General features: G+C 40.3%; 1 protein-coding gene across 1 annotated transcript in view; it reads right to left on the bottom strand.

Annotated features, from left to right (window-relative positions):
• Positions 1-24,483, bottom strand: part of Prkdc (protein kinase, DNA-activated, catalytic subunit) — a 181,501-nt gene that overhangs the window by 94,873 nt on the left and 62,145 nt on the right. The window contains exons 36-40 of the mRNA XM_051150565.1: positions 23,730-23,930; positions 12,780-12,965; positions 11,916-12,020; positions 9,566-9,733; positions 1,440-1,567 (exon numbers count right to left, since the gene is read on the bottom strand). Coding sequence (XP_051006522.1) covers positions 1,440-1,567; positions 9,566-9,733; positions 11,916-12,020; positions 12,780-12,965; positions 23,730-23,930 — 788 coding nt within the window. The remainder of the gene's footprint in view (positions 1-1,439; positions 1,568-9,565; positions 9,734-11,915; positions 12,021-12,779; positions 12,966-23,729; positions 23,931-24,483) is intronic.

The following is a 24,483-nucleotide window of genomic DNA, read 5'->3' as shown; positions in this document are numbered from 1 at the left end:
TATGATCAAAATATATATATAAAAAAAAAATCAATGAATTAATACCATTTTTTACAAAAATCAGACAATTGTGCTTCATTTTTCCTCATTGTATTGCTCCAAAATACCTTTTTAAAAAGGCAAAACTCTCACACGGCTCAGGCACCACAGGATGGCCCTGACTTGTGATTCCCCTGCCTCTGTCTCTTGGGTGCTTCTGTAAAGGGCATGCACTACTAACTAGTTAATAAATAATAACTAACAGTTAATAAAACTGTTCTGCTTGTGAAGCCACACTTGTCATCACGGTGTAACTCTACCACTAAAGCTGTAAGTGTGGAGAAACAAACAAATGGCTGTGTGTAACTTCTAATGCTGTAACTCATTCAGAGCATCACCGTGATGCTGAAACCAATGGGAAGAGGACAGTGGACCACGCATAGCTAAACGACATGTAGCTCACTCCAGGAGCTCTAAGCCTCAAGAAGCAGTCCTGCCAAAATCTGAACTTGAATCTAACTTAGCTTTTCTTTAAGAAGGAGAAAAAAAGTGCAGTGCCGTTTTGCTTGCATTCATGTCTGTGTGATCTATCGATGTCGTATCTGTCAGGTCCCCTGGAACTGGAGGTACAGACGGTTGTAAAGTGCCATGTGGATGCTGGGAATTGAACCGGGGTTCTCTGGAAGAGCAGCCAATCCATCTCTCAGGCCTACCTCAATTTTTATTTAGACTTTCCACATACAGGAAGGAAGCACAGGAGCTGAATGAGTAGTTAAGCAAAAAGAAGAGGAAAGAATCAGGTTTATCCAGAATAAGGGCACTACATAGAGAGTGTCTGGGCTCTTTATGTACTGGAGACTGCTGTGGAGATAAAAGTCCAACTAAAATCTGAACGTGGAGTTGTAAGAACTGTATTGAGCTGGTAATACTAGTCATTAAAATGATGACTTCAGACATGTAGCAAGACTTAAAGGTGAAATGCAAAGGGCCGAGAGATGAGTTAAAATATAGCAAGAGGAATTTGAGATGGACCAACAGGTAAGGCATTCACCAACGCCTGAAACCCGAGTGTGAGCCCCAGGGTCCACAGGACAGAAGAAAGGGTTGACTGGGTTGTTGTCTGAGCTCCACAAGTATATGGGTGCAAATATACACACACACTTAACTTAAAAGAAAAGTAATACTATAACAGCAATAAGAAAAACAGCAATGTGGGGAATAAAACTGGGAAAATTATGTCGTCTCTTCTATCAGGAGTCGAGTTATTTCTTAAGTATTAATGAGATTTGAAATTTAAGAAAAGTCTGTTATGGAGAAATGTTTTTAAATACAGCAGTAAGCCATGAGAACCACTGTCCCTCATGTATTCTTTTGTTTGTTTTGAAACAAAGAAGATAATGTGCCCACTCCAAAAATAGCATGCATATGACTCTAGGGAACCCCATATTAAAATAACTCACCGCCTAGCAATCCTTTGGAAAGTAATTTGAAACAATTCTTCCATAATATGTTGCTGTTCCCGACAAAGAATCTCTGTCATCAACTGAAACAACATAGGACTCTGAGATAATTCCAACGCATCTAGAAACTAAAAGTAGAACAGAACAACAAAGGAAACCCATTATTGGCATCATCAAAATTTTTGTAGCTCTGACATTTGAAATTTGCCCACCACATACATTCCTGGTACCCAAGAAGGTCAGAAGAGGGATTGGAGCCCCTGGAGCTGGAAGAACGGACAGCTGTGGGTGCTAGGAATTGAAATCAGACCCTCTCCAAGAGCAATAAATGCTCTTAATTGCAAAACTATGTTTCTAGTTCTTTTTTTTTTTTAATTGAAACTAAATCTAATGTAGCCCAGGGTGGCCACCAACTTAACTATGCAGCTGCAGGTTATGAACACCTGGTCCTCATGCAGGTGCCTCTCAAGGGCACATGTACCACCAGTGCAGTCTAGTAACTTGAATTTTAAAAATAGAGAAAGGGTGTAACAGGATGGTTTAGCAGGTAAAGGTACTTGCTGTCAAGTATCAAACAAACCCTGCGTTCAGACTTCCATGTTGGAAAAGAAGGAACGGCCTCTGGAAAGTTGCCCTCTGATTTTCCACAGGCTTGAAATGGCACACACTTACACACATACTTATACTCACACACACACACACACACGCTCACATACACACGCGGAGACACGCATAAAAATAAATAGACGTAAAAAGTTTTAATTAAGAAAAAATGTAAAAAAAGAAAAAATGTAATAATTTCACATGAAATTTTTAAATGTTACTATTTTTTTTGTCATTCTCTCTCATTCTCTCTCCCAATGTCTACATGTTCTACATTTAGATTCTAAGACATAGCTTCAATATTATCTTCAGAAACAGGGAAATTGTGACTTAAATTTTCCTTTTCATATATAATTTCCACAATCTCCTACTTGTCCTAGTGCAAAGATACATTTCTTTACCTCTGAAACTATTTCTGTAGTTTCTTTGTCATTTATTCATCCCTTTAATCACTGTTCTCTATGAGCTCTTTTTTTTTTTTTTTTAAGATTTATTTATTTACTATTTGTACAGTACTCTCCCCCCATGTGTGCCCGCATGCTAGAAGAGGGCACCAGTTCTCATTATAGATGGTTGTGAACCACCATGTGGGTGCTGGGAATTGAACTCAGGACCTTTGGAAGAGCAGCTAGTACGCTTAACCTCTGAGCCATCTCTCCAGCACCCCCCCCTTTTTTTCCTGTAAGTTCATATCTATGGAGGAGGGAGAGTAGGAGCCCTGGTTATGGAACTCAAAGCTAGGCAAGCACTCTAGCAGTAAGCTAAATATATCCCAATAGTAGTTTAGTATTTAAAGTGGATTATTTTCTGTTGTGCTGCCCACCTTGAATCCCTGACCCTGGCCTGCCTCCTAGCTCTGTGACTAAGAATTAGTGGCCAAACAGTGTTTCAAAGTTGGTGGCCAAGCAATACTTCTCACCATGCTGCACTTTTCCGCTAAAACCACTAGCATTAAATGCCAGGGCTGCTGATGTATAGATGTAGGGTATTTGCCTAGGATGTGTGAGGTTCAAGTTCAATTCTCAATACTGCAAAACAAACAACAAAAACAAACAAACAAAAACAGAATATTTGGACTGTTGGAGAATAGGATACTTAACAGACTTTCAACATAATCAGACTTGAGGTCACTACCATGGAATAACCTAAAAAGATCTGCTTCCTGCTTCATCTGTTGCCAAGGGTAACCGGAAGCTCATGGCTATCCAACTTCTCCATTAGGGAGCAAAAGCATAAAGGGACAGACTAAACAAACAGCCTAGAACACACAAGGAAACAACCACACAAACAGGAGATGGTCCTAAGAAAAATTTCCTGTTTTTTCCAAAAACCTAATGTCATGGAGGACAAAACGGAGAAGAGACGAAGTAGACTGAGGGACTGACAGTTCAGTACAGTCACTGAGAGGCTATGTGCATTTCCCTTCCTTCCTTCCTTCTTTCCTTCCTTCCTTCCTTTTCTTTTCTTTTTTTAGGGTGTTATCTATCCATAGGGAATTTGGAAAAATGTGAATGTAGCCTAGATCATAGACTAATTCAAGAGAATTATTAGCTATTTTACCTATGAAGACAATATTGTACCTTTTTTTTTTCTTTTTGGTTTTTCAGACAGGATCTCTCTGTGTAGCCTTGGCTGTCCTGGACTCGCTTTGTAGACCAGGCTGGCCTCGAACTCACAGGAACCCACCTGCCTCTGCCTCCCGAGTGCTGGGACTAAAGGCGTGCACCACCACTGCCCAGCTATATCTTATTCTTAAGGCATGTATACCAAACTATTTAGGGATAAATCACTGTGTGTTTGAAACTAACTAATGTTTCAGAAAAAACAAACATAAACCCAGAAATATATACTTGTATATAAGTATAACAAAATGCTCCCTAGTGATGAATATATGAAGTAGTTGGCTATTTGAATATTTATTTCATAGTTACTTCAATTCTATCTTTAGAAAAATATATGAAGCCGGGCATGGTGGCACACACCTTTAATACCAGCACTGGGGAGGCAGAGACAGGCAGATCTCTGTGAGTTTGAGACCAGCCTGGTCTACAAAGAAAAATTCAGAATAGTCAGGGCTGTTATACAGAAAACCCTGTCTCAAAAAACCAAAAAAATTACGTTAAATTAAAGAAAAAAGAAAAATGTATGAAAAGGATAATCTATATGGGTGGATGCTGTTTGTTAAGTTTGCCTTCCGGTGACCTGCCTTGTGACCTTTCAGCGGGGTAATCTGAGTCCCATGGTGGACTCCAAAGTAAGCTGTAATGTCTTTTATAGCCAGTCACCACACAGCAGCCCTTTTCCACTGTATTCTTTCCTTTAGGTGAGCATGTCTGAGTCAAACTCAGAGTCAAGGAGAAGAAAGTCATACTTGCTTCTCACTGGAGGGTAAACAAAAATATTATTATACAAGAAGAGCATGAAGAACAAGATGTACCCCTCTGGTACAACCACCCAACGTGTGTGTGTGTGTGTGTGTGTGTGTGTGTGTGTGTGTGTGTGTGTGTTGTTAATGAAGGGGGAGCTTGTTCCCATCCCTGTGTGTATGTGTTATGTCCTTTCCTTGCTCTGTTTCTAAGAGGTTTGAAAATAATTCTGTAATATGTGGATCAATAGTCATTATTCTCTTGTTTTCTTTCATTGTCATAACCCATAAAATTCAGTTGAATACAGATGGGTCCAAGACTAAACTGATATTGCATCCTTGCCTGCACGTGGCAGTTAACATATCACTAAAATAGAAACTACATGTGCAAGCCTTGCCTTGTACCTTAGCGTCAGGGAGATTTGCTGTATCCTTCGGTTATATAGCAGTTTCCTCTGAGATAGAAACATTCTATGCAGAAATCTTCATTATCACAGAAAGTAGATATCTCAAAATAGCTTGAAGAAATCCCTGAAACTGATAAAAAAGCAGAGACCAACCCAACTGCCTAGAAAAGACAAAGACCAGCTGAGCTGCCTGCAAGAGTTCAGACTGACTGAGCCACTGGGGAAAGACACTCTTCAGCCTGGTTAGCTGGAGTGTGCTCCAGATCCCACGCTGCTGTGGGCTGTCACCCACGCTGCTGTGGGCTTTGGTAAGGAAGCTGTCTTCGAGTCATTTCTGCTCCTGTAAATACTGAAAATACTTATTCCTGTAAGCAGCCCTAACAAAACTCATTGGCTCACCAGATTGGATTTTGGAGCTATCTATACTTTGGTTTACTGTGGGTTCCCTATTTGGGGAGAATAGATGTGTGTGTTGTGTCTCCCCCAAGAAAAGTCTGTTATACAACATTCTTTCTTCCCCTTTGTTAGCCAAAAATTAAACGAAGTGTAACAGCTGTAGCCCCAATAGGAGATAAGCTGGGAACTATGTGAACAAAAATCAGGTCATCAGGCACCTGACTGCATCAGGTTAGCAACCAAGACTCAGCTAAAAAATCATATATCCGGGGATTTTTAAACCTGTATATTGACAATATCTCTAATAACCATTGAATATGCTTCAAACAATCACTACTTTCAGAAAATGGAAAAAAGTAGTACTTTAATTCTTAGCTAATTTTGATTAATAATGTACACATCATTAAGCTTTACAAAGAGTCTGACAGAGCTCAGCATTACTGACGACCCACATGGGAGGAGAGAACTGACTCTGGCAAGTTGTCCTCTGACTTCCACGCTTGAACTAGGGCACACAAGAGCTTCCCCAATAAACAAGTAAATGTAAAGAAACATTGAGTACAGACTTTATTACGCAATCAATTTTATGTATATGTTTCAGTTTTAAAAATTGAACTGAAAATGAATTGCAAATAACTGGATTATGTACGAGGTTTACAGAACTGTACTGTATTAGAGCACTTCTCTGAGTCTGCATCTTTTACTCTCTCAAGAAATGTAACAAAAATCACGTCAATATTCTTGATAAACACTGACAAAACACAGTCCATGAATAGTTGTGCAAGGGAATTCTGAGCGCTTGTGAGAAAGCTCCAAGAAAACAAGACATGACCTCAGTTCCTTCAAAAAGATGAAATTGTTCTTAGAATGTGTCTTCAATATCCTCCTAGGTGGAGCAGACAGGAGCGAGTTTACTTTAGATTGTTCATTACAGCTGCCCATTGTTATAGTTTATATACCTCTATGGAAAACATGCTTCAGCTTGTTCTTGTGAGTTAAAAAGACGATTCATCATAATTAAGTGGGATTTGTGCTAACAATGCAAGGGTGGTTCAATTTATACAAACCAATAAATTTAAGACACCACATCAAAAGAAGAAAATCATATTGTTATCTCAATGATTCAGAAAAGGCATGTCACAAAACTCAATATCCTTTCATTAAGAACTCCAAATAAATGACGTATACAAGGAATATACGTCAACATATTAAAGATGATTTATAATACACCAGAAGCTAACATTACATAGAAAGAGGAAAAGTTGAAAACTTTTTCTGTGTTATTTCTGTCATTACTGTGATAAAATACCTACGTGTAGCAACTTAAGAGAGGAACCATGAACTACAGTTCACAGATGAAGAAACACAATCCCTTACAGTAGTCAAGGAAGGGTGGTAGGAACCAGTAATGGCTGTAACAATGTATGTTTGAGGGAGACTAATTTGAAACTGAGGTCAGTCTATTACCCAGAAGGCATGCCTCCCAGCTATGCAGTTCCTCTGGCTATGCCCAACCTCCTAAAGATTCTATAACCATCACCAGCTAGGGATGATGTAAGCCTATGGGAAACATTCACATTTAACTTCTAACGCTCTCTAAGACTGAAAACAGACAAAGTATGCATACTTCTACCTCTTCCACACAGTGTTTCAAGTCCAAGCCATAGCAACAAGGCAAAAGAAGGGATATAAGACATACACATAGGAAAAGAAAAAATTAAACTGTCATCATTTGCAAATGACATGGCTTTACATATGGAAAACCCAAAAAGACTAGACAAAAACACTTATTTTAACTGATAATTTGGCAAAATTTCAGGACACAAAATCTACAAAAGTCTGCAGTACCACTAGAAGCCAATGTGGACTATGTGAAGTATAAAGAAACAAATCACACTCATTATAGCTACAAAAATTAAAACAAAATACCTAGGGATAAATTTAACCAATGGAATGGAAGAGCTCTACAATGAAAATAGTAAAACATTGATGAAAAAATTGAAAAGGACACAAAGAAGTTTACAGATTAAAAGAAAACAATATTGTTAAAAGATCACTATCCAAAGTGATCTAAAAATCTCTAGTAAAATGGAAATGCTTTTCTTCACAGAACTAGAAAAGGCATTGGGGCTGGAGATATAGTTCAGTGACAGAGTGCTTGCCTAGCACGCACCTCCAGCGTGGCATACAACCAACCATGCTGGTGCTTACCTACAGTCCTAGCACTCAGGAAGGAGAAACAAAAGGACCAGAAGTTTAAGGTCATCCTTGGCTATACAGTAAGTTCCAGACCAGCAGAGGCTACATGAGACCCTTTCTTGAATAATAAAGAACTAGAAAAATAAAATTCAAAATATTATATAGGAGGACAAGGAACCCTGAATAGCCAAAACCATTTCTGAACAAGAACAACAAGAACAACCAAAACAAAGCAGGAGACATTATATCACCTGACTTCAGTACAGCTACAGTAAGCAACCAAGACAAAAATATACTAGTATAAAAACACACGAGTGGAACAGAGCATATATTCCAGAAGCAAACTCTGAAATTCACTGCCAGCAGATTCTCAACAATGATGCTAAAAATGCACACTGGAGAAAAGATATTCTTTTCAATACACTGCTAGAGAAATTGGATATTTACATATTTAAGAATGAAACCAGATTTCTACCTCGCACCAGTTAAAAATATAACAAAATACAAGCAAAAATGCTTCTGGACACTCAAATGGGAAACTTGTTGTTGTTGTTTGATTAAATACCACAAAACCCACAGGAAACAAAAGCAAAATCACACAAGTGGGACTGCATCAAACTATAAAGGTTCTGTACAATAAAGGAAATGATCAGCGGATCCAGAATGCAACAGATCTAAGCAGACATTTCTTCAGAGAAGACATACAAACAAATGCGTCCACGACACCAACAATCATTAGAGACAACACAAGCCGAAACCACAAAAGTGGCATCACCACACCCCAGGACTCTTAACAAAGCCAGCGGAGCTCTGGAGAGAAGGGAACACTCCCACACTATAGATGAGAATGTTACAACTGTACAGTCACAATTAAACACAATTAAAAATTTAAAAAAAGAGAAAAAACAATGGCCTGAAGTCATCTGAGAGAAAGTGTCCTCGTCAGATTGGCTATGTCTGTGGAGGATTGTTAACTGATGTAGGAAGGCTTGCTCTACTGCGGCACTCTCCCTGGGCAGGTGGACGGGGATGCATAAGCAAGTAGCTGAGCATGAACAACCAAGCCAGAGAGTGAGCCAGCAAGCAGTGCTCCGCCAAGCCAGAGAGTGAGCCAGCACGCAGTGCTCCGCCAAGCCAGAGAGTGAGCCAGCACGCAGTGCTCCGCCAAGCCAGAGAGTGAGCCAGCAAGCAGTGCTCCGCCAAGCCAGAGAGTGAGCCAGCAAGCAGTGTTCCACCATGGTTCTTGCTTCCAGGTTCCTGCCTTGAATTTCTACCTTGCATTCCCTGAGTAATGGACTGTGGCCTATAAGTAGGTGTTTTACTTATTACAGCAACAGAAAAGAAAGGAGAACAACCATACAACCCAAAAATCCCACTACTAGGTTGTACATCCAGAGGAAATACAATCCATAGAGACATGCGCATTCCTGCAGCACTATTCCCAATAGAAAAAATATGGAAACAACCCAAGTGTCCGTCAGCTATTGAAAGAATAAGAAAATGTGGTGTATATAAATATATATACATACAACAGAAGGCTCTCAATCCTGAAAGGGGCTGAGGTCCTATCATCTCTACCAGCAAAGATAAAATTAAAGATCATTACATTATGTTATTATGTTAATTACGTTACTCTGTTACTCCAAAAACAGAAATATAAACGATGTCACTCACAGATGGAATCTAAAGAACTGAACTTATGAACACAGAGTAGAGTGGTAATTACCAGAGGCTGGAAATGATGATGAGACTGGGGAGAAGGAAGTACAGGGAAACATTTATCAATGGGCACTAAATCATTATATAGATACAAGAACTTCTGAGGTACCACTGCTCAGTAAAGTGACCACAGATAAGAGTAATGAATAGTACACATTTTTAAAAGAAAAAGAAGAAAAAAAGGGATCTAGAAACTTTTCATTATAACAAAATAATAAATGTTTGAGGAGATAGGTATGTTTAACCTGATTTAAACATTCCATATTACGCACCTATATTTACACATCACATGGTATCCCATTAGTATGTTCAATTTTTAATGTTTCTGTGTACCAGTTAATATAAATTTCTAAAAACCAAACTTACGCTCCCCCCAATATAACAACAACAATAACAAAATTCAAGCACTGTTTTACTGTTGACACTATAAAACTAACCTTTTTCATACAGTCCACATAATTATTGTACTTTAGGGAATCGGGGGGAAATTCATCAGACGTCATGGGGAAGTTAGAAACGATGAGCTTTTCCAGAATGTGCTTTAGGTTTTCTAGACCACCTTCTGTCGGGCTGGTGAAGAACGGAAGGAGAATGATAGCTTGGCCCTGGGAAGCAATGTAGAAAACAAATCACACTAACTGTGCCTTACAGATCCTACAGAATAAATACAGTCACTACTTTCTAAAGATTGCAAATAATGCACTGAAAGGGCTCATCAAATGACTACTGTGTGACACCAACACCCAGCTTGACTGCAGCTATGGGCTCAGGCTTGTATTCCAGAAGTCAACAGGCTGTCACGAGGCTGGGAGACCGGAGCCTGCACAGGGGGAGTCGGAAGGAGGTGCTGGGGGAATGGACAGGATGGAAGTACAGTGTATAAATGTATGAAGGTTTTAAAGAATAAAATTTAAAAGCCATTTTTAAAAACAAAAATTATATTCAAATTCTATGTAGAGAGAATGGCTTGAATAACCTACAGGGTAGTTTACAAGTATAAGCATTTAGTTTACAAGAATCCCCTCAGAACTTCATATTCAGTTTAAGAGGAGCGAGGTATTGAATAACAGGTAAAGTCCAAGTTTTTCCACATTTAAAGAAGAAAAACTTTATGAGCCATACAGAACACACCAAAGAATTACCCAATAAAAAAACCGTTCTTTCATCAAGACTACATGTTATAGGACTTTAAACTTAGTGACAACAAAACTATTTTCATTCCCCTATTACTAAAAGATTAAAATAGAAAAAAAGATTGAACAGTAGTTTGAAATTACTACAGCAAATCCAAAATACCAATTTCAGTCTGATGTTTATAAACACAAATGTTAACGACCATGGGCTGGGGAGGTAGCTCACTGAGTAAAGTGCGTGCTATCTATGTGTGAGGGCCTCAGTTCTGATTCCCCAACCTCAGGTGAAGTAGACACGGCGGTGAGATGGGTGGAGGAGAATGGAAAAATCCCCAGAGACTCATGGGTCTGCTGTGTGGCATATGCAGAAGCAAGCAATAGACCTTGTCTTAAGACAGAATTCAAAGACCTGTAACAGAGGTTGTCCTCTGACCTCCATACGTATTCTATAGCACATGTTGCAGTATGTGCTTTGGCATACATATGATCACCTGCCTTCACACACACAAGCATGCACATCTCTTGAGGAGACACACTAAAGTGCATGCAGATCAGCTAGGCAAAGCCCAAGTCTCTTTCATGAAGAAGAACCTATGCTGCTCAAACAAATCTGCCCACAGTCAGATGATAGGTATATCGGAGATTATTATGCTAGTCTCTTTATTATTACAACTTTCAAGATTTGCACCTCCCACCACCAAAAACAAACAAACAAACAAAAAAACAAAACCCAACATGACAAATGCACAAAAATCCAAATATGTGAAAATAAAAAGAATGTAATTTCAAAAGACCAATCTTTTAAAGTCATCTACCACGGAGAGCTATAAGGGTGGAGATCAGACCTGGGAAGAGCAGAGGTGGGAGGACAGAGGCCTGTAGAGAAAATAGAAACTGTAGACAGGGGCATCTATGTGACAAGGTGGAGACCTAAGTCAGGGTAGGCTCCCAGGGGGATATGAAAGGGACTGTAGCAGAGATTTCTAGCAGCAGGGGCCATAGAGACTGAAGAGACACCCTCTAACTAGACAAGTCTCCAAGTACAGGGAGGGGAACACCAACCCACCCACAAAAACTTCAACTCAAAATTCACCCTGCCTACAAGAAATTCAGGGATAAGATAGAGCAGATAGAGCAGAGATTGAGGGAATGTCCAACCAATGCCTGGCCCAACCCAAGACCCACCCCATGGGAGAGAAACAAGCCCTGACACTATTAACGATACTCTGCTATGCTTCCAGACAGAAGTCAAGCAAAGTTGTTCTCTGAGAGGCACCACCCAGCAAGGCCAGAGGGGCCTGCTAAGATTGAAGCTCCAACCAAGAACCTTACATGGACTGGGCCTAGGTCCCCTGCAAAGATGGGCAGCTCAGGCTTCTTGTGGGTCCTCAAGTAAAGGGAGAGGGGGCTCTCTTTGTCATGGGCTCTCTTGCCAGCTTTTTAATTACTCCTTCCCTCCCCCCACCCGCCACAGTGGTAGGAATGCCTTGCCAGGCCACACAGGAGGAGGGCATGCTTACTCCTTGATGCGCTGGGGTGGATGGGAAGAGGGGCTCCCCTTTTCTCAGGAATAGGGGAGGGGGGAAGCAGGAGGGAGGGTGGGACTGGGAGGTGAGGAGGGAGGTAAAGTGAATGAATGAATAAAGTCATCTACCTTTAAGTGCAGACCCAACTTTGTATCAGCAAGTAGACTAGCATACGTTGTGAATACTTCAGAAAACGAGCTGTGATTTGTATCAAAAGATAAAGTTGAATCAATCTAAAGGAAAATAAAAATGACAAATTTCTGTATTACGCCTCAAAAAATTTCAACATATTTTCCAAATGTTTAAATTTTAAAACTCATATTATTTGTTCTTGAACCTCAAAGCATTTCACCAATGTTGCTTTAAACATTTTATTATATTCTGCTAAGACAAAGCCTATGAAGACACGATAACATGAAAACTGTAAAATGGCAAGCATGGTAAACATGGTATATGAAGACACGATAACATGAAAACTGTAAAATGGCAAGCATGGTAAACATGGTATATGAAGACACGATAACATGAAAACTGTAAAATGGCAAGCATGGTAAACATGGTATATGAAGACACGATAACATGAAAACTGTAAAATGGCAAGCATGGTAAACATGGTATATGAAGACACGATAACATGAAAACTGTAAAATGGTAAGCATGGTAAACATGGTATGAAGTGAAAGCAAAAGTAAAAAGTAAAGTAATTGCCAGACACCTCTCAATATATATTTAATTTATAAAGCAAATGAGTTTATGAATGAACTTGCACCACACTGTTTAAACATAAGTTACAGAGTTCACAATAATGTGCACATCGTCCATGCTGGGCTACCTGTGTAATCTCAGCTCTCAGGAGGCCGAGGTAGAAAAACGTGAAGGTTCAAGGCAGGTTAGGGCTATATAGGTGAGATTATGTCTCTAAAAGAACAACAAACTAATAAAAAAAACTGCATAACTAAATAATAATGCATTTTACATTACTTCCAAAATACCTGCAACATTTTTGCCAGTAAGGACAGCACTGTGGTTTTGCTTTCTGGAGCAGAGTCTGTGGCCCACCATGATTCACACTTCCTCCAGTTTTGCAGAATTGCAGCTGCAAGTTTCAGTCCCTGCTGTTTCTGAATGGCTCGATCCCTGAAGCTCTGATCTAACATGCCATTTAAAACAGTACTCACCTGAAAAAATTTCATAGGTTGAAGAAAAATTCTTACTATTGATAAGAATAAAAAATATATATACTTTCACATCATAGTTATTCTAGGAAAATGAAGATGCTACTTCTGTAACAGATATTTGCCTGCTGAACATCCTAAGAAGAGCATTGTAACATAAACTTTCCCAGAGAAAGCAGACCATGACCTTGCTGAGCCCTCGTGCCAGTTCTGTCACAGGAGTGGGGATGGAGGGTGTTCTCCATGGAATTACATTGGAAGAGGCGTAAGTGCTCTTCTCTGGACACAGCTACCACCACATGCATTTCTGTTCGTTCTACTACCACCTTTGCAACAGAATACCACAATTAATTTGGCTAGATTATTATCCAGCATTCCCATCATTCTGTCAAAATAAGCATTTCCCACAGATGCTCCATTTCGTATATTCATCCACACCTTTTCCTTCTTGTACATTGTGCTCTCTCTACAGCTAAATCTTGGCAGATTTCTTCGTTGTTTTCAATGTGCCTATCCTTAATTTGTCATCAAACTCTCCCAAATCAAAAAAATTATGTGATTCCATTATTCCAATGAGTAAATTACCAGCTTCAAGAGACATAGCTCTTGCTGTATTGTGGCAAGGCCAGGCCTAGACATCCCTTCCTCTCCTCTCCACAGGGATAAAAACACCATCTTCTTTCTCAGCTTACTGCCGTCTTACTATCTACCCCATACCCGGGACAAGCCGTAGCACAGCAATTTTACACTGAGAAATCAACTCCACCACTGTTTCTCAGACCCTTGTCACCAAAGGCCACTTCCACTGTTCACTCAGTTTCCTTTGTCCTTCTTTCTTTCTTTTCTTTTCTTTCTCCCCCCCCCCCCTCCCCTTTGGAGACAGGGTATCACTACCATAGCTCTGGCTATACTCAAACTTGCTGTATAGACCAGACTAACCTTGAACTCATGGAGATCTGCCTGCCTGTTTCCAGAGTGCTGTGATTAAAGATGTACATCGTTGCACCTATCACTTTTGTTTTTTATTCTCATGCTATTCCCTGTTAGCTCATTTTCTCCATCTATTCTCTTTTCTTTTTCTTTTTCTTTTTTTTTTTAAATTCCTCTCTCATACAATACACGCTGACTCCACTTTCCTCCCCTACTTCTTCCAGGCTGTTTCTCCCATTTCTACTCTCTTCCAGATCCATTTCTCCTCAGTTTTCCTTCAGAAAAGAGCTGACCTCCCAGGGATGTCAACCAAACATGGCATAGCCAAGTTCCAATAAGACAAGTCACAAAATCTTATTTCCAGGCTGGAAAGGCAACCCAGGAGAAGGAAAAGGGTCCTAAAAGCAGGCAAAAGAGTCAGAGACATCCCCATGCCGAATTAGGAGTCCCACAAGAACTCCAAGCTACACAAGCAGAACCCATATGCAGAGGACCTTGGTCAGACCCCACAGGCTCCCTAACTGTTGCTTCAGTCTGTGAACCCCTAACAGCCCTGCTTAGGGGATGCTGTGGGCGTGTTCTCCTGCTGTCCTTGACCCCTCTGGCTCCTCCCTCTGCCTCTTCTGCAAGGGTTCCTGAGCTCTATTCCATTCTGCTCATGTCATAATCCTATGCTTAATTCCAGAGGATTCTTTCATATTTTCCAATCTTGTTCACAGCAATTCTTATTTCATCATTCTTTCTCCTTCCCTCCTTCTCTGCCATCTTCTTCTGTTTTGGACAGGCTAAAGCTCTGAATTGGCACACACGCCCAGCTTTGCAGGTTTCTCATTCTGGTTGTTCTTTCTCTGCACCCAATAAGACTGATTTGGTTTTTTCTTTATCTCAGTCTGTCATTTCAGAGAGTTCTGGGGAAGGAAGACAGGGCCTGTCCACACCAGGGACAACCAGGTAAGACCACCTTCCTCCCCACAAGCACTTGCCTGCTAAATCCCCTTAAGACACACTCAAAAGTGCTAATCTGAACCCTGCTGCCCTGTGCTCCATTTTCTGATTGACAACTCTGCTTGTTTTCCCAGAGGCCACTCTGGCAGGGATATCAGGCCACATGGGTACTAGGAACTCCAGAGGCAAGCTTAGCACCAGAGGGCACTCAGGCCACAAACACACCAAGGTAGATACCACGTTGGACCTGAAGACTCACTAGTTACCAGAACCCCAGGCCATTCAGGGCCAGAAGACATAGAGCAAGCAGAAACCAAGGGGGAAAACATCCCAAAAAACACCCATCCAAAAAGATAAACTCAGAAATCAGCATCTAAATCTCTAGTAACTGCAAAAGCCAGGTAGTTAAACACCAGTATAAGAATACAGTCAACAAGAGGGCACCACCAGAGATCCTACTAGAGCAAGCCATGGGCACCCTAACACAGCTGAAGCACAATAAAATGACCCTATATCCAATGGTATAAAGATGCTAGAGGCCTTCAAAGAGGAAGTTAATACAGAAACACAGGAAAATACAATCAAAGAGGTGTAGGAAATTAACAAAACATTCAAGACCAGAAAATGGAAAGAGAAGCAATAAAGAAAACACAAACTGAGGGAATCCTGGAGATGGAAAACCTATGTAGGAGTACAGAAACTACAGAAGTAAGTATCACCAACAGAACACAAGACATGGAAGAGAGACTCTTAGGTGAGGAAGAGATGATAGAAGAAATTGATACATTGCTCAAAAAAATGTTGAACCTAAAAAGTTACTGACACAAAACATCTAGGAAATTTGGGAGACTATGAAAAGGCCAAACATAAGAATAATAGGAGTAGAAGAAGATTTCCAACTCAAAGGTCCAGAAAATATTTTAGACAAAAACCATAGAAGAAAATTTCCCTGACCTAAAGAGATGCCTATAAATGTACAAGAAGCTTACAGAACACTAAATAGATTGCACCCAAAGAAGAAAATCCTCCTGTACATAATAATCAAAACACTAAATGTGCAGAGCAAAGATATTAAAAACCTCAAGGGACAAAAGTCAAGTAACATGTAAAGGCAGACCTATCAGAATTACATCCGACTTCTCAACAGAGACTTTTAAAGCCAGAAGGGCTAGACAGATGTCTTGCGGTCTCAAAGAGACCACAGATGCCAGCCCAGACTACTATGCCCGGCAAAAGTTTCAATCACCATAATTGGAGAAAACAAGATATTGTAAGACAAAACCAAATTTCAACAATATTTATTCACAAATCCAGCCCTACAGAAGATACTAGAAGGAAAGCTCTAGCCCAAGGAAGTTAGCTCCCTAAACCACAGGAAATAACTACTTTAACAACAGCAAAACCAAAAGATAGAGGTGTACATGCACACATGCGTGCGTGCACACACACACTCACTCACCCACCCACCCACCCACCCACCCCCACACACACACACCACCACCACTACCACCACCACCACCACCAGTATCAACATAAGAAGAATTAACAACCATTGATCTTTAATACCTCTCAACATCAATGGACTCAATTCCCCAATAAAAAGACACAGACTATTAGAATGGATTAAAAAACAGGATCCATCATTCTGCGGCATACAAGAAACACAACTCAACATCACAAAGATAGACATTACCACAGAATAAAGGAATGAAAAAATATTCTCTAAATGAAAAACTCAAGAGGCAAGCAGGGGAAGTCATTCCAATATGTAATAATAGCAACTTCCCGCCAAAATAAATCAAAAGATACAGAGGACACTTCATACTAATCAAAGGAAAAATCCACCAAGGTGACATCTCAGTTCTGAATATCTATGCCCCAAATGCAAGGGCACCCATGTTTGTAAAAGAAACATTACTAAAGTTTAAATCACACTTTGACCCTCACACACGGATAATGAGAGACCTCAGTACCCCACACACACCAATAGACATGACATCCAGACAGAAACTAAACAGAGAAACAGTGAAACTAACAGGTATGATTCAAATGGACTTCACAAATATCTATAGAACATTTTACCCACATACAAATGAATGTAACTTCTCTGCACCTCCTGGAACTTTCTCCGAAATTGAACATATACTCGATCGGAAAGCAAGCCTCAACAGATGAAAGAAAACTGAAACAAAACAACAAAAATGAAAAAAAATATTTTTAAACCTTGTATCTTATTAGACCACCATGGACCTCAACAACAACAGAAACGACAGTAAGCCTACAAACTTATAGAGACTGAAAAGCTCTCTACTCAAGGACCACTGGGTCAACAAAGAAGAAAGAAATGAATACCTTTCTAGAATCCAGTGAAAATGATGCACAACATACCCAATTTTATGGGCTACAATAAAAGAAATGCTAAGACAAAATTTTGTAGCACTAAGTGCCATTATAAAGAAATTAATGAGGTCTCATTCTAGTGACTTAACAGCACATCTAAAAGATCTAAAACAAACAAGAAAAGAAACACGACTAAGAGGAGCAGACAGCAGGAAATAATCAAACTCAGGGCTGAAATCAATAAAATAGAAATAAAGAGAATAATAATAATAATAATAATAATAATAATAATAATAATAATAATAATAATAATAATAATAAATCAATGAACCAAAGAGTTGGCTCTTTAAGAAAAAAAAAATCAACAAAATAGACAAACCCTAAGCCAAACTAACTAAAAGGCAGAGAGAGACTTTCCAAATTAACAAAATCAGAAATGAAAAGGGAGAGATGACAATAAATACTGAGGAAAGCCAAAGGTCTTAGTTCAAAAACCTGTACGCCACAAAATTGAAAAATCTAAACGAAACAGAAAACTGTCTTGATAGATAACACTTACCAAAGTGAAATCAAGATCAGGTGAACCATCTAAGTAGACCTACATAGGAACAGTCATTAAAAGTCTCCCAACCAAAAAAAAAGCCCAGGGCCAGTTGGCTTTAGTGTAGAATTCAACCAGACTTTCAAAGAAGAGCTAATATTCCTCAAACTATTCCACAAAACAGAAACACAGACCAACTCATTCTATGAGGCCACAGTCACACTGACCTAAATTACACAAAGACCAAACCAAGAAAGCGAATTTCAGACCAATCTCCCTTATGAACACTGATGCAAAAATACTCAATTGTGGGCCTTCACCTGCAGGTTGATGTGAGACACCCTGTCCCAGCAAGCCAGACCCTGAGCTTAAAAACATGGAGGTGTGTCATGTCTCCCCCTCTACCCCCACACAACCTGCTGGTGGCAGTTCACAAGACCTTGGACCAAAGGGTGTCAAAAGGCTAGTTCTTTTCAGACTTTAGGCCATATCAAAGCTGCCCTGGAACAGTCAGAGGCAAGCCCTGGGAGGTGTCCTGGGTCCTGCAGTTTACATACCTTTGGCTTAAAACCCAGGGGTCTCCAGGTGGAGGGCACACTCTGCCTTCTCTCTTTCCCAGCCCTACTCCCTGTCTTTGGCGCTCTTTTATCTTTGAGTTTGGTTAGAACATTAGTTTAGTGAATTAAGACCTAGCTTTACAGCTCTTGGTTGTTTTTATTTTGACTAAGCGTGCTTGGCTATCTGGCTTTCCCTTAAGTGGTATCCCTTGCTGGAAGAGACAGAGACTCCCCATGCTTTATTTTAGCTAACTGCCAATGTTCCCTCAAGCTGGGACATCAGACCAGGAAGTTCCCTCCCTGCAGAGGAGGCCTTCTGCTTGACCTGTCTCAGGACAAAGCCTTTGTCTCCTGGCCTCCCTAAGGCTGAAGAAAACTCAGCCTAGTCTCCCTGTTGATAGAACCCACACTCAATAAAATACTCAAACCAAATCCAAGAACAACAACAACAACAAAAATCATCCACCATGACAAGTAGGCTTGAACCCAGACATGCAGGGATGATTCAACACACAAAATCTATCAATGTAATTGATGATATGAACAAATGGAAGGAAAGACAAAAAAACAAAACAACAACAATGCAAAAACATCACCTCATTAGATGCTGAAAAAGCCTTTGACTGAATCCAACACGCCTTCATGATAAAAAGTCTTAGATCAAGGATAAAAGGCACATACCAAAACACAATAAAGGCAATATACTGCAAGTCAATAGCCAACATGAAATTACATAAAGAGAATTTATTAAAATCAGAGAGAAGATGAAACTATCCACTCTCTCTGTACCTATTCAATATAGTACTTGAAGTTCCAACTAAATCAATAAATAAGACAACTAAAGGAGATTGGAAAGGAAGAAGTCAAAGTATTGCTATTCACAGATGATATATACATAAAGTGACACCAAAAATTCTACCAGGTAACTCCTACAGCTGCTAAACACCTTCAGCAAAGTGGCTGGATACAAAATTGATTTTTAAAAAAAAAACAGTAGCCCTCCTATATACAAATAATAAAGAGGCTGAGACAGAAATTAGGAAAACATCACCCTTCACAATAGCCACAAATAATATGAAATGTCTTGGTATAACTCTAAGCAAGTGAAAGACCTATATGACAAAAACTATTTTGTCTGTAAAGAAAGAAATTGAAGAAGATATCAAGATGGAAAGATGTCCCATGCTCATGGATCAGTAGGATCAACATAGTAAAAATGGCCACCTTACCCAAAGCAATCTACAGATTCAACTCACTTCCCATTAAATTCCAACATAATTCTTTGCTGACCTTGAAAGAACAGCATTCACCTTCATAGGATAGCTATAGCAATCATGTACAATAAAAGAACAACCGGAGTTATCAGGAAATCACCATCCCTAATTTCAAGTAGTACTATAGAAAAATAGTAATAAAAACCTACATGGTACTGGTATAAAAACAGACAGGTTGATCATTAAATCGAAGAACACACCTATAGATACTTGATTTTTGACAAAGAATCCAAAACTATAGATTGGAAAAAAGAAAGCATCTTTAATAAATGGTGCTGGCCTAACTGGATGTCTACACAGAGAAAAATGCAAATACATCCATATCTACCACCCTGCAGAAAATTCAAGTCTAAGTGGATTAAAGATCTGATCATAAAACTAGATACACTGAACCTGTTAGAAGGAAAAAAATAGGGAAGAGCCTTGAATGCACTGGCAGAGGAGACAACTTCTCGAACAGACCACCAACAGCTCAGGCTCTAGCATCAACAATTAATAAATGGGAGCTCATGAAATGGAAAAGCTGCAAGGCAAAGGACACTGTCAACAGAACAAGACAACAGCCTGAAGCCTGGGACAAGAGCCTCACCAACCCTACATCGAACAAAAGGCTAATATCCAAAATACATAAAGAACTAAAGAAACTAAACATGAACAAAACTAAAAACCCAATTAAAAATGGGGTACGGATCTACAAAGAGAATTCTTGATAGAGGAATCTTGAATGGCTGAGAAACCCTTAAAGAAATGTTCAACATCCTTAGTCATCAGGCAAATGCAAATCAAAACTCAAGTGGCAGCCCATGCTGGTAAGGATGCCGAGAAGGGGGAACGCTCCTTTATTGCTGGAAGGAGTGCAAACTTGTACTTTGGAAATGAATCTAACAGTTTCTCAGAAAATTGGGACTAGTTCTACCTCAAGACCTAGCTATCCCACTCCTGAGGATATACCCTGAACATGCTTCATCATATTGCAAGGCACTTCCTCAACTATGTCCAAGGCACATTTATTCGTAATAGCCAGAAACTGGAAACAACCTAGATGTCCCTCCACCAAAGGACAGATAAAGAAAACATGGTACTATTACACAATGATGTGTTACTCAGCCATTAAAAACAATGACATCAACTGTGCACAGTGGCACATGCCTGTAATCCCAGCACTCTGGGAGGCAGAGACAAGTGTATCTCTTTGAGGCCAGCCTTGTCTACCAAGTCCAGAACAGCCAAAGCTACACAGAGAAACTCTATCAAGAAGAACCAAAATTTGCTGGCAAATGGATTGAACTAGAATATATTATCCTGAGCGAGTTAAGCCAGACCCAGAAAGACAAATGTGGAATGTTCTCACTTATAAGTGGATATTAAGTACAGGAAATCCTTGCTACAACCCAAAGACCCAAAGAACCTGAGTAATCAGGAGGGCACAAAGGTGGATGCTTCAATCTACTGGAGAGGGGAGATAGATTAGACACGGAGGTGGATAGAGGGAGAAGACGGAGTCAGGAGACACGTGGGAGGGAAACAGGAAGGCTTAAGTACTGGGGAAAACGGAGAGAAAGTACTGGGAAAGAGAACTGGAATTGGTTGGCGGTTATCTCTGGAAAGAGCTAGAAACCTAGGACAATGAAAACTTTTAGTAATCTGTGAGGGTGACCCTAGTTTAGACTCCTTAGCAATGGGGGCTATGCACCTGGAACAGCCATCTCCTGTAACCGAGTATGGCTTCCAGTGTGGGGATTCAGACACCAGACCAACCACAAAACCTAGACCTACAATCTGTACTGCCTACAAGATGTGCAGTGGTAAAAGATGGAGCAGAATTTGAGCAAAGTGTCAACCAATGAATGGCTCAGCTTGAGACCCAGGTCATGAGGAGGTTTTTACCCTGACACTATGAATGATGCTCTGCTATACTTGCAGACAGGTGCTTTAGCATAGCTGTCATCTGAGAGGCTTCACCCAACACTGATGGAAACTGATGCAGAGAACCACAGCCAAACATTAAGTGGAGCTTGGGGGAATCCTGTGGAAGAGGGAAACAAGGACTGAAAAGACCAGAGAGGTTAAGGAAACCACTAGAAAACCTAAGAATTGGCTAACCTGGGCCCATAGAGATTCAAAGAGACTGCACTGCCCACCACAGAGCATGCATAGGACAGTCGTAAGCCCTATGCATATACGTGACAATTGTGCAACTGGGTCTTCATGTGGGACTCCTAAGCGTGAGCCAGGAGTCGTCCCTGACTGCGCTGCCTGCCTCCCTAAATGGGTTGCCTTGTCTAGCCCCAAAGAAAGATGTACCTAGTCTTACTGCAACTTGATATGATAAGGCAGGTTGTTATCCATGGGAGGCCTCCTCTTTTCTGAGAAGAAGGGGAAGAGGGGTGAATGGGGGGAAGGGTGGGAAGTTGAGGTGAGAGGGAGGGACTGGGAGCAGAGGAGCATGGGAAAGCTGCAATCAGGATACAAAGTAAATCAAATTTTTAAAAAGAGAGTAGAATCTGGGCGTGGTGGTACACGCCTTTAATCCCAGCACTCGGGAGGCAGAGGCAGCTGGATCTCTGTGAGTTCGAGGACAGCCTGGTCTACAAAGTGAGTCCAGGATAGCCAGGTCTACACTGAGAAATTTTGTCTCAACATACCACATACACACACACACAGAGTAGAATTGGAAAGGTTTGATCATGGACCTAATTGTTCTTTGTCCAGTAATCTATATAGTATTGGACTTCTAAGTACTTTTTAAACTTAGAATTAACTTACTTCTCTTTAGCTACATTAGAGAATAAAGCATAGAATTTCCCCATTTCTGGCCACAGATGAAAAGATAATCCAGCATTGAAAAAATTGTGTAAGAAACCAGGAGAGTGTACCCTCCCCCTAACACCAACCACAGCAAAGGGTAATGTAGCCTAGTCTGGCATGTAAAGAAAACGACTTATCTTGTCCAAGTCTACATTTCCATTGGCCAATATAGTCAATGCTTTATGGCTAGACTACAAAAGATTGCTGCCCATACGATCATGAAGTAAAACTGTGCTGGTACGTAAGCATATAGTTCCATTCTAAAATATAGTAAGTACATGAACACTAAGGTTTTAATTATTATTTTTTTCAACCAAGAATTAAATGGTAAGAAAATCCTATTAGGTCATGGAAGTTCCAATCCTAGAATTTCGTGGAAGAGAAAGGAATTACCACAAAACATGGCTGACCTGTGTCCTTGATGGGAATGACCTTACACTGTCTATTCTCTGATAGCCACGCACCTATGCAGCTCATTTAAAATCCTCTTTATAATAAAAATTCTAAGTTTCTGCCAAAACCTCCCCAAACCTAACAGCTCAGTTTTTGACCACCTACAGACCGTGACATTTCTTTTTTTTTTTTTTAATTTTATTAATTTATTCAGATTACAACTCAATTGTTTTCCCATCACTTGTATCCTCCCATTCCTCCCTCCCTCCCGCTTTCACCCTATTCCCCTCCCCTAGGTCTATGACATTTCAAAATCCATGTTTGGTAGCCCACACCCTTAATTCCAGCACTTGAGAGGCAAAGATGGAGCCAGAGACAGGAGGGTCTCTGTTAAGTTTGAAGCCAGTCTGGTCTACAATGTGATCTCTAGGTCTATACAGTAAGACCCTGTCATAAAATGAAATAAAATGAAAACCAAAACCAAACCAACCCACATAATCTCCTAAGTTATACAAACAAAAAGCAAATATATTAAATATCACCCTCTAAAGGGTTATTATGATGAAGCAAAGAGGGTTTTGGCAAGAACATGCAGGAAAACAGCATGACACTAAAGGCACAGGTGCTCTCAAGACAGGTGGGCAGCAGCGGAGAGAACCAGCCTACAGGTGACGTTGGAATAACTACTACTAGGCACATGGCAGGTATGGAAGCTCCACACAGGACATTCTGGCAAGTCAGTATTCTACAAAGCTATATCCTCTAGTGTTAAGCTGAGAGATTTAAGGGAATGGGGGGGAAACCGATGTCTTAATATTTACTAACACCTACTACCTTAATAAAGATTGTGTTTTCTTCCCATGAATTTTATTTTCATATATTAGCAAGACCTTTCAACCTGGCTTAAGAAAAACCATCAGAAACATAAAAACCCTTTTAAGCACTAGACAAGCAAATACTTAAAGGAAAAGGTGCTTACCATATGGGGATTATCTACTGATGATTTCATGAGCTCTGATACAGCAACATCAAGGTTTTTCAATAGCTCACCGTTGATTACTTCTGAGAACAAGCTATAGAAATACTCCCCGTGGGAGAAGCTGATGTTCCTCTGTGAACTGCCCAAATATTGTGTAGACAACAGTGCCGGATTCAGGAGCAAACTCACAAGGTGCTCACACTAAGGAAGAAAGAAGACCATAGCAGAAAATCTGCCCCGGGAAAAACCCTGAGGTCGTGCGTCCACGGGTAAGTCTAAAAGGAGCCTTCTAAAGTGTGTCTGATATGCGAGGTTAGGACTCAAGTTTAAATTAAACATTAATTTAATGTCTATTCTCTAGGTTTCACTTTGTGAGAGAAACCTCCAAATTTCCAGAACAACTTTGTTGTTGCTCGGAGAACAGTCTACCATGAACAAATTGTTAGGGACAACTGACGTTTAGCTGAGAACATCAAGGAGACAAAGAAGAGGTGCCTGCGATGGGAGAAGTGATACAGGAGGGAGGAATGGAACGGGCACACACTGGGCTGCAGATCTCAGCTACAGCAGGTCGCTTATCTGAGGCCACCTCTGCTCAGTCCAGAGAGTGGTGAGGACTTTGGTGGTTGTGCTGCCTCGGGTGCCTCAGGAATACTGTGCGGAGTCCCTGCAACCATTGAGAACGGACAAAGACAGCGGAAAAACATGCCAGCCCAGGTTAAGGTTACTGACAAAAATGTTCTTTGCCTAAAGT

Source organism: Acomys russatus, chromosome 8 (genome assembly GCF_903995435.1).
Source record: "Acomys russatus chromosome 8, mAcoRus1.1, whole genome shotgun sequence".
Classification (NCBI taxonomy): domain Eukaryota; kingdom Metazoa; phylum Chordata; class Mammalia; order Rodentia; family Muridae; genus Acomys; species Acomys russatus.
This window is presented reverse-complemented; position numbering and strand designations above follow the sequence as displayed.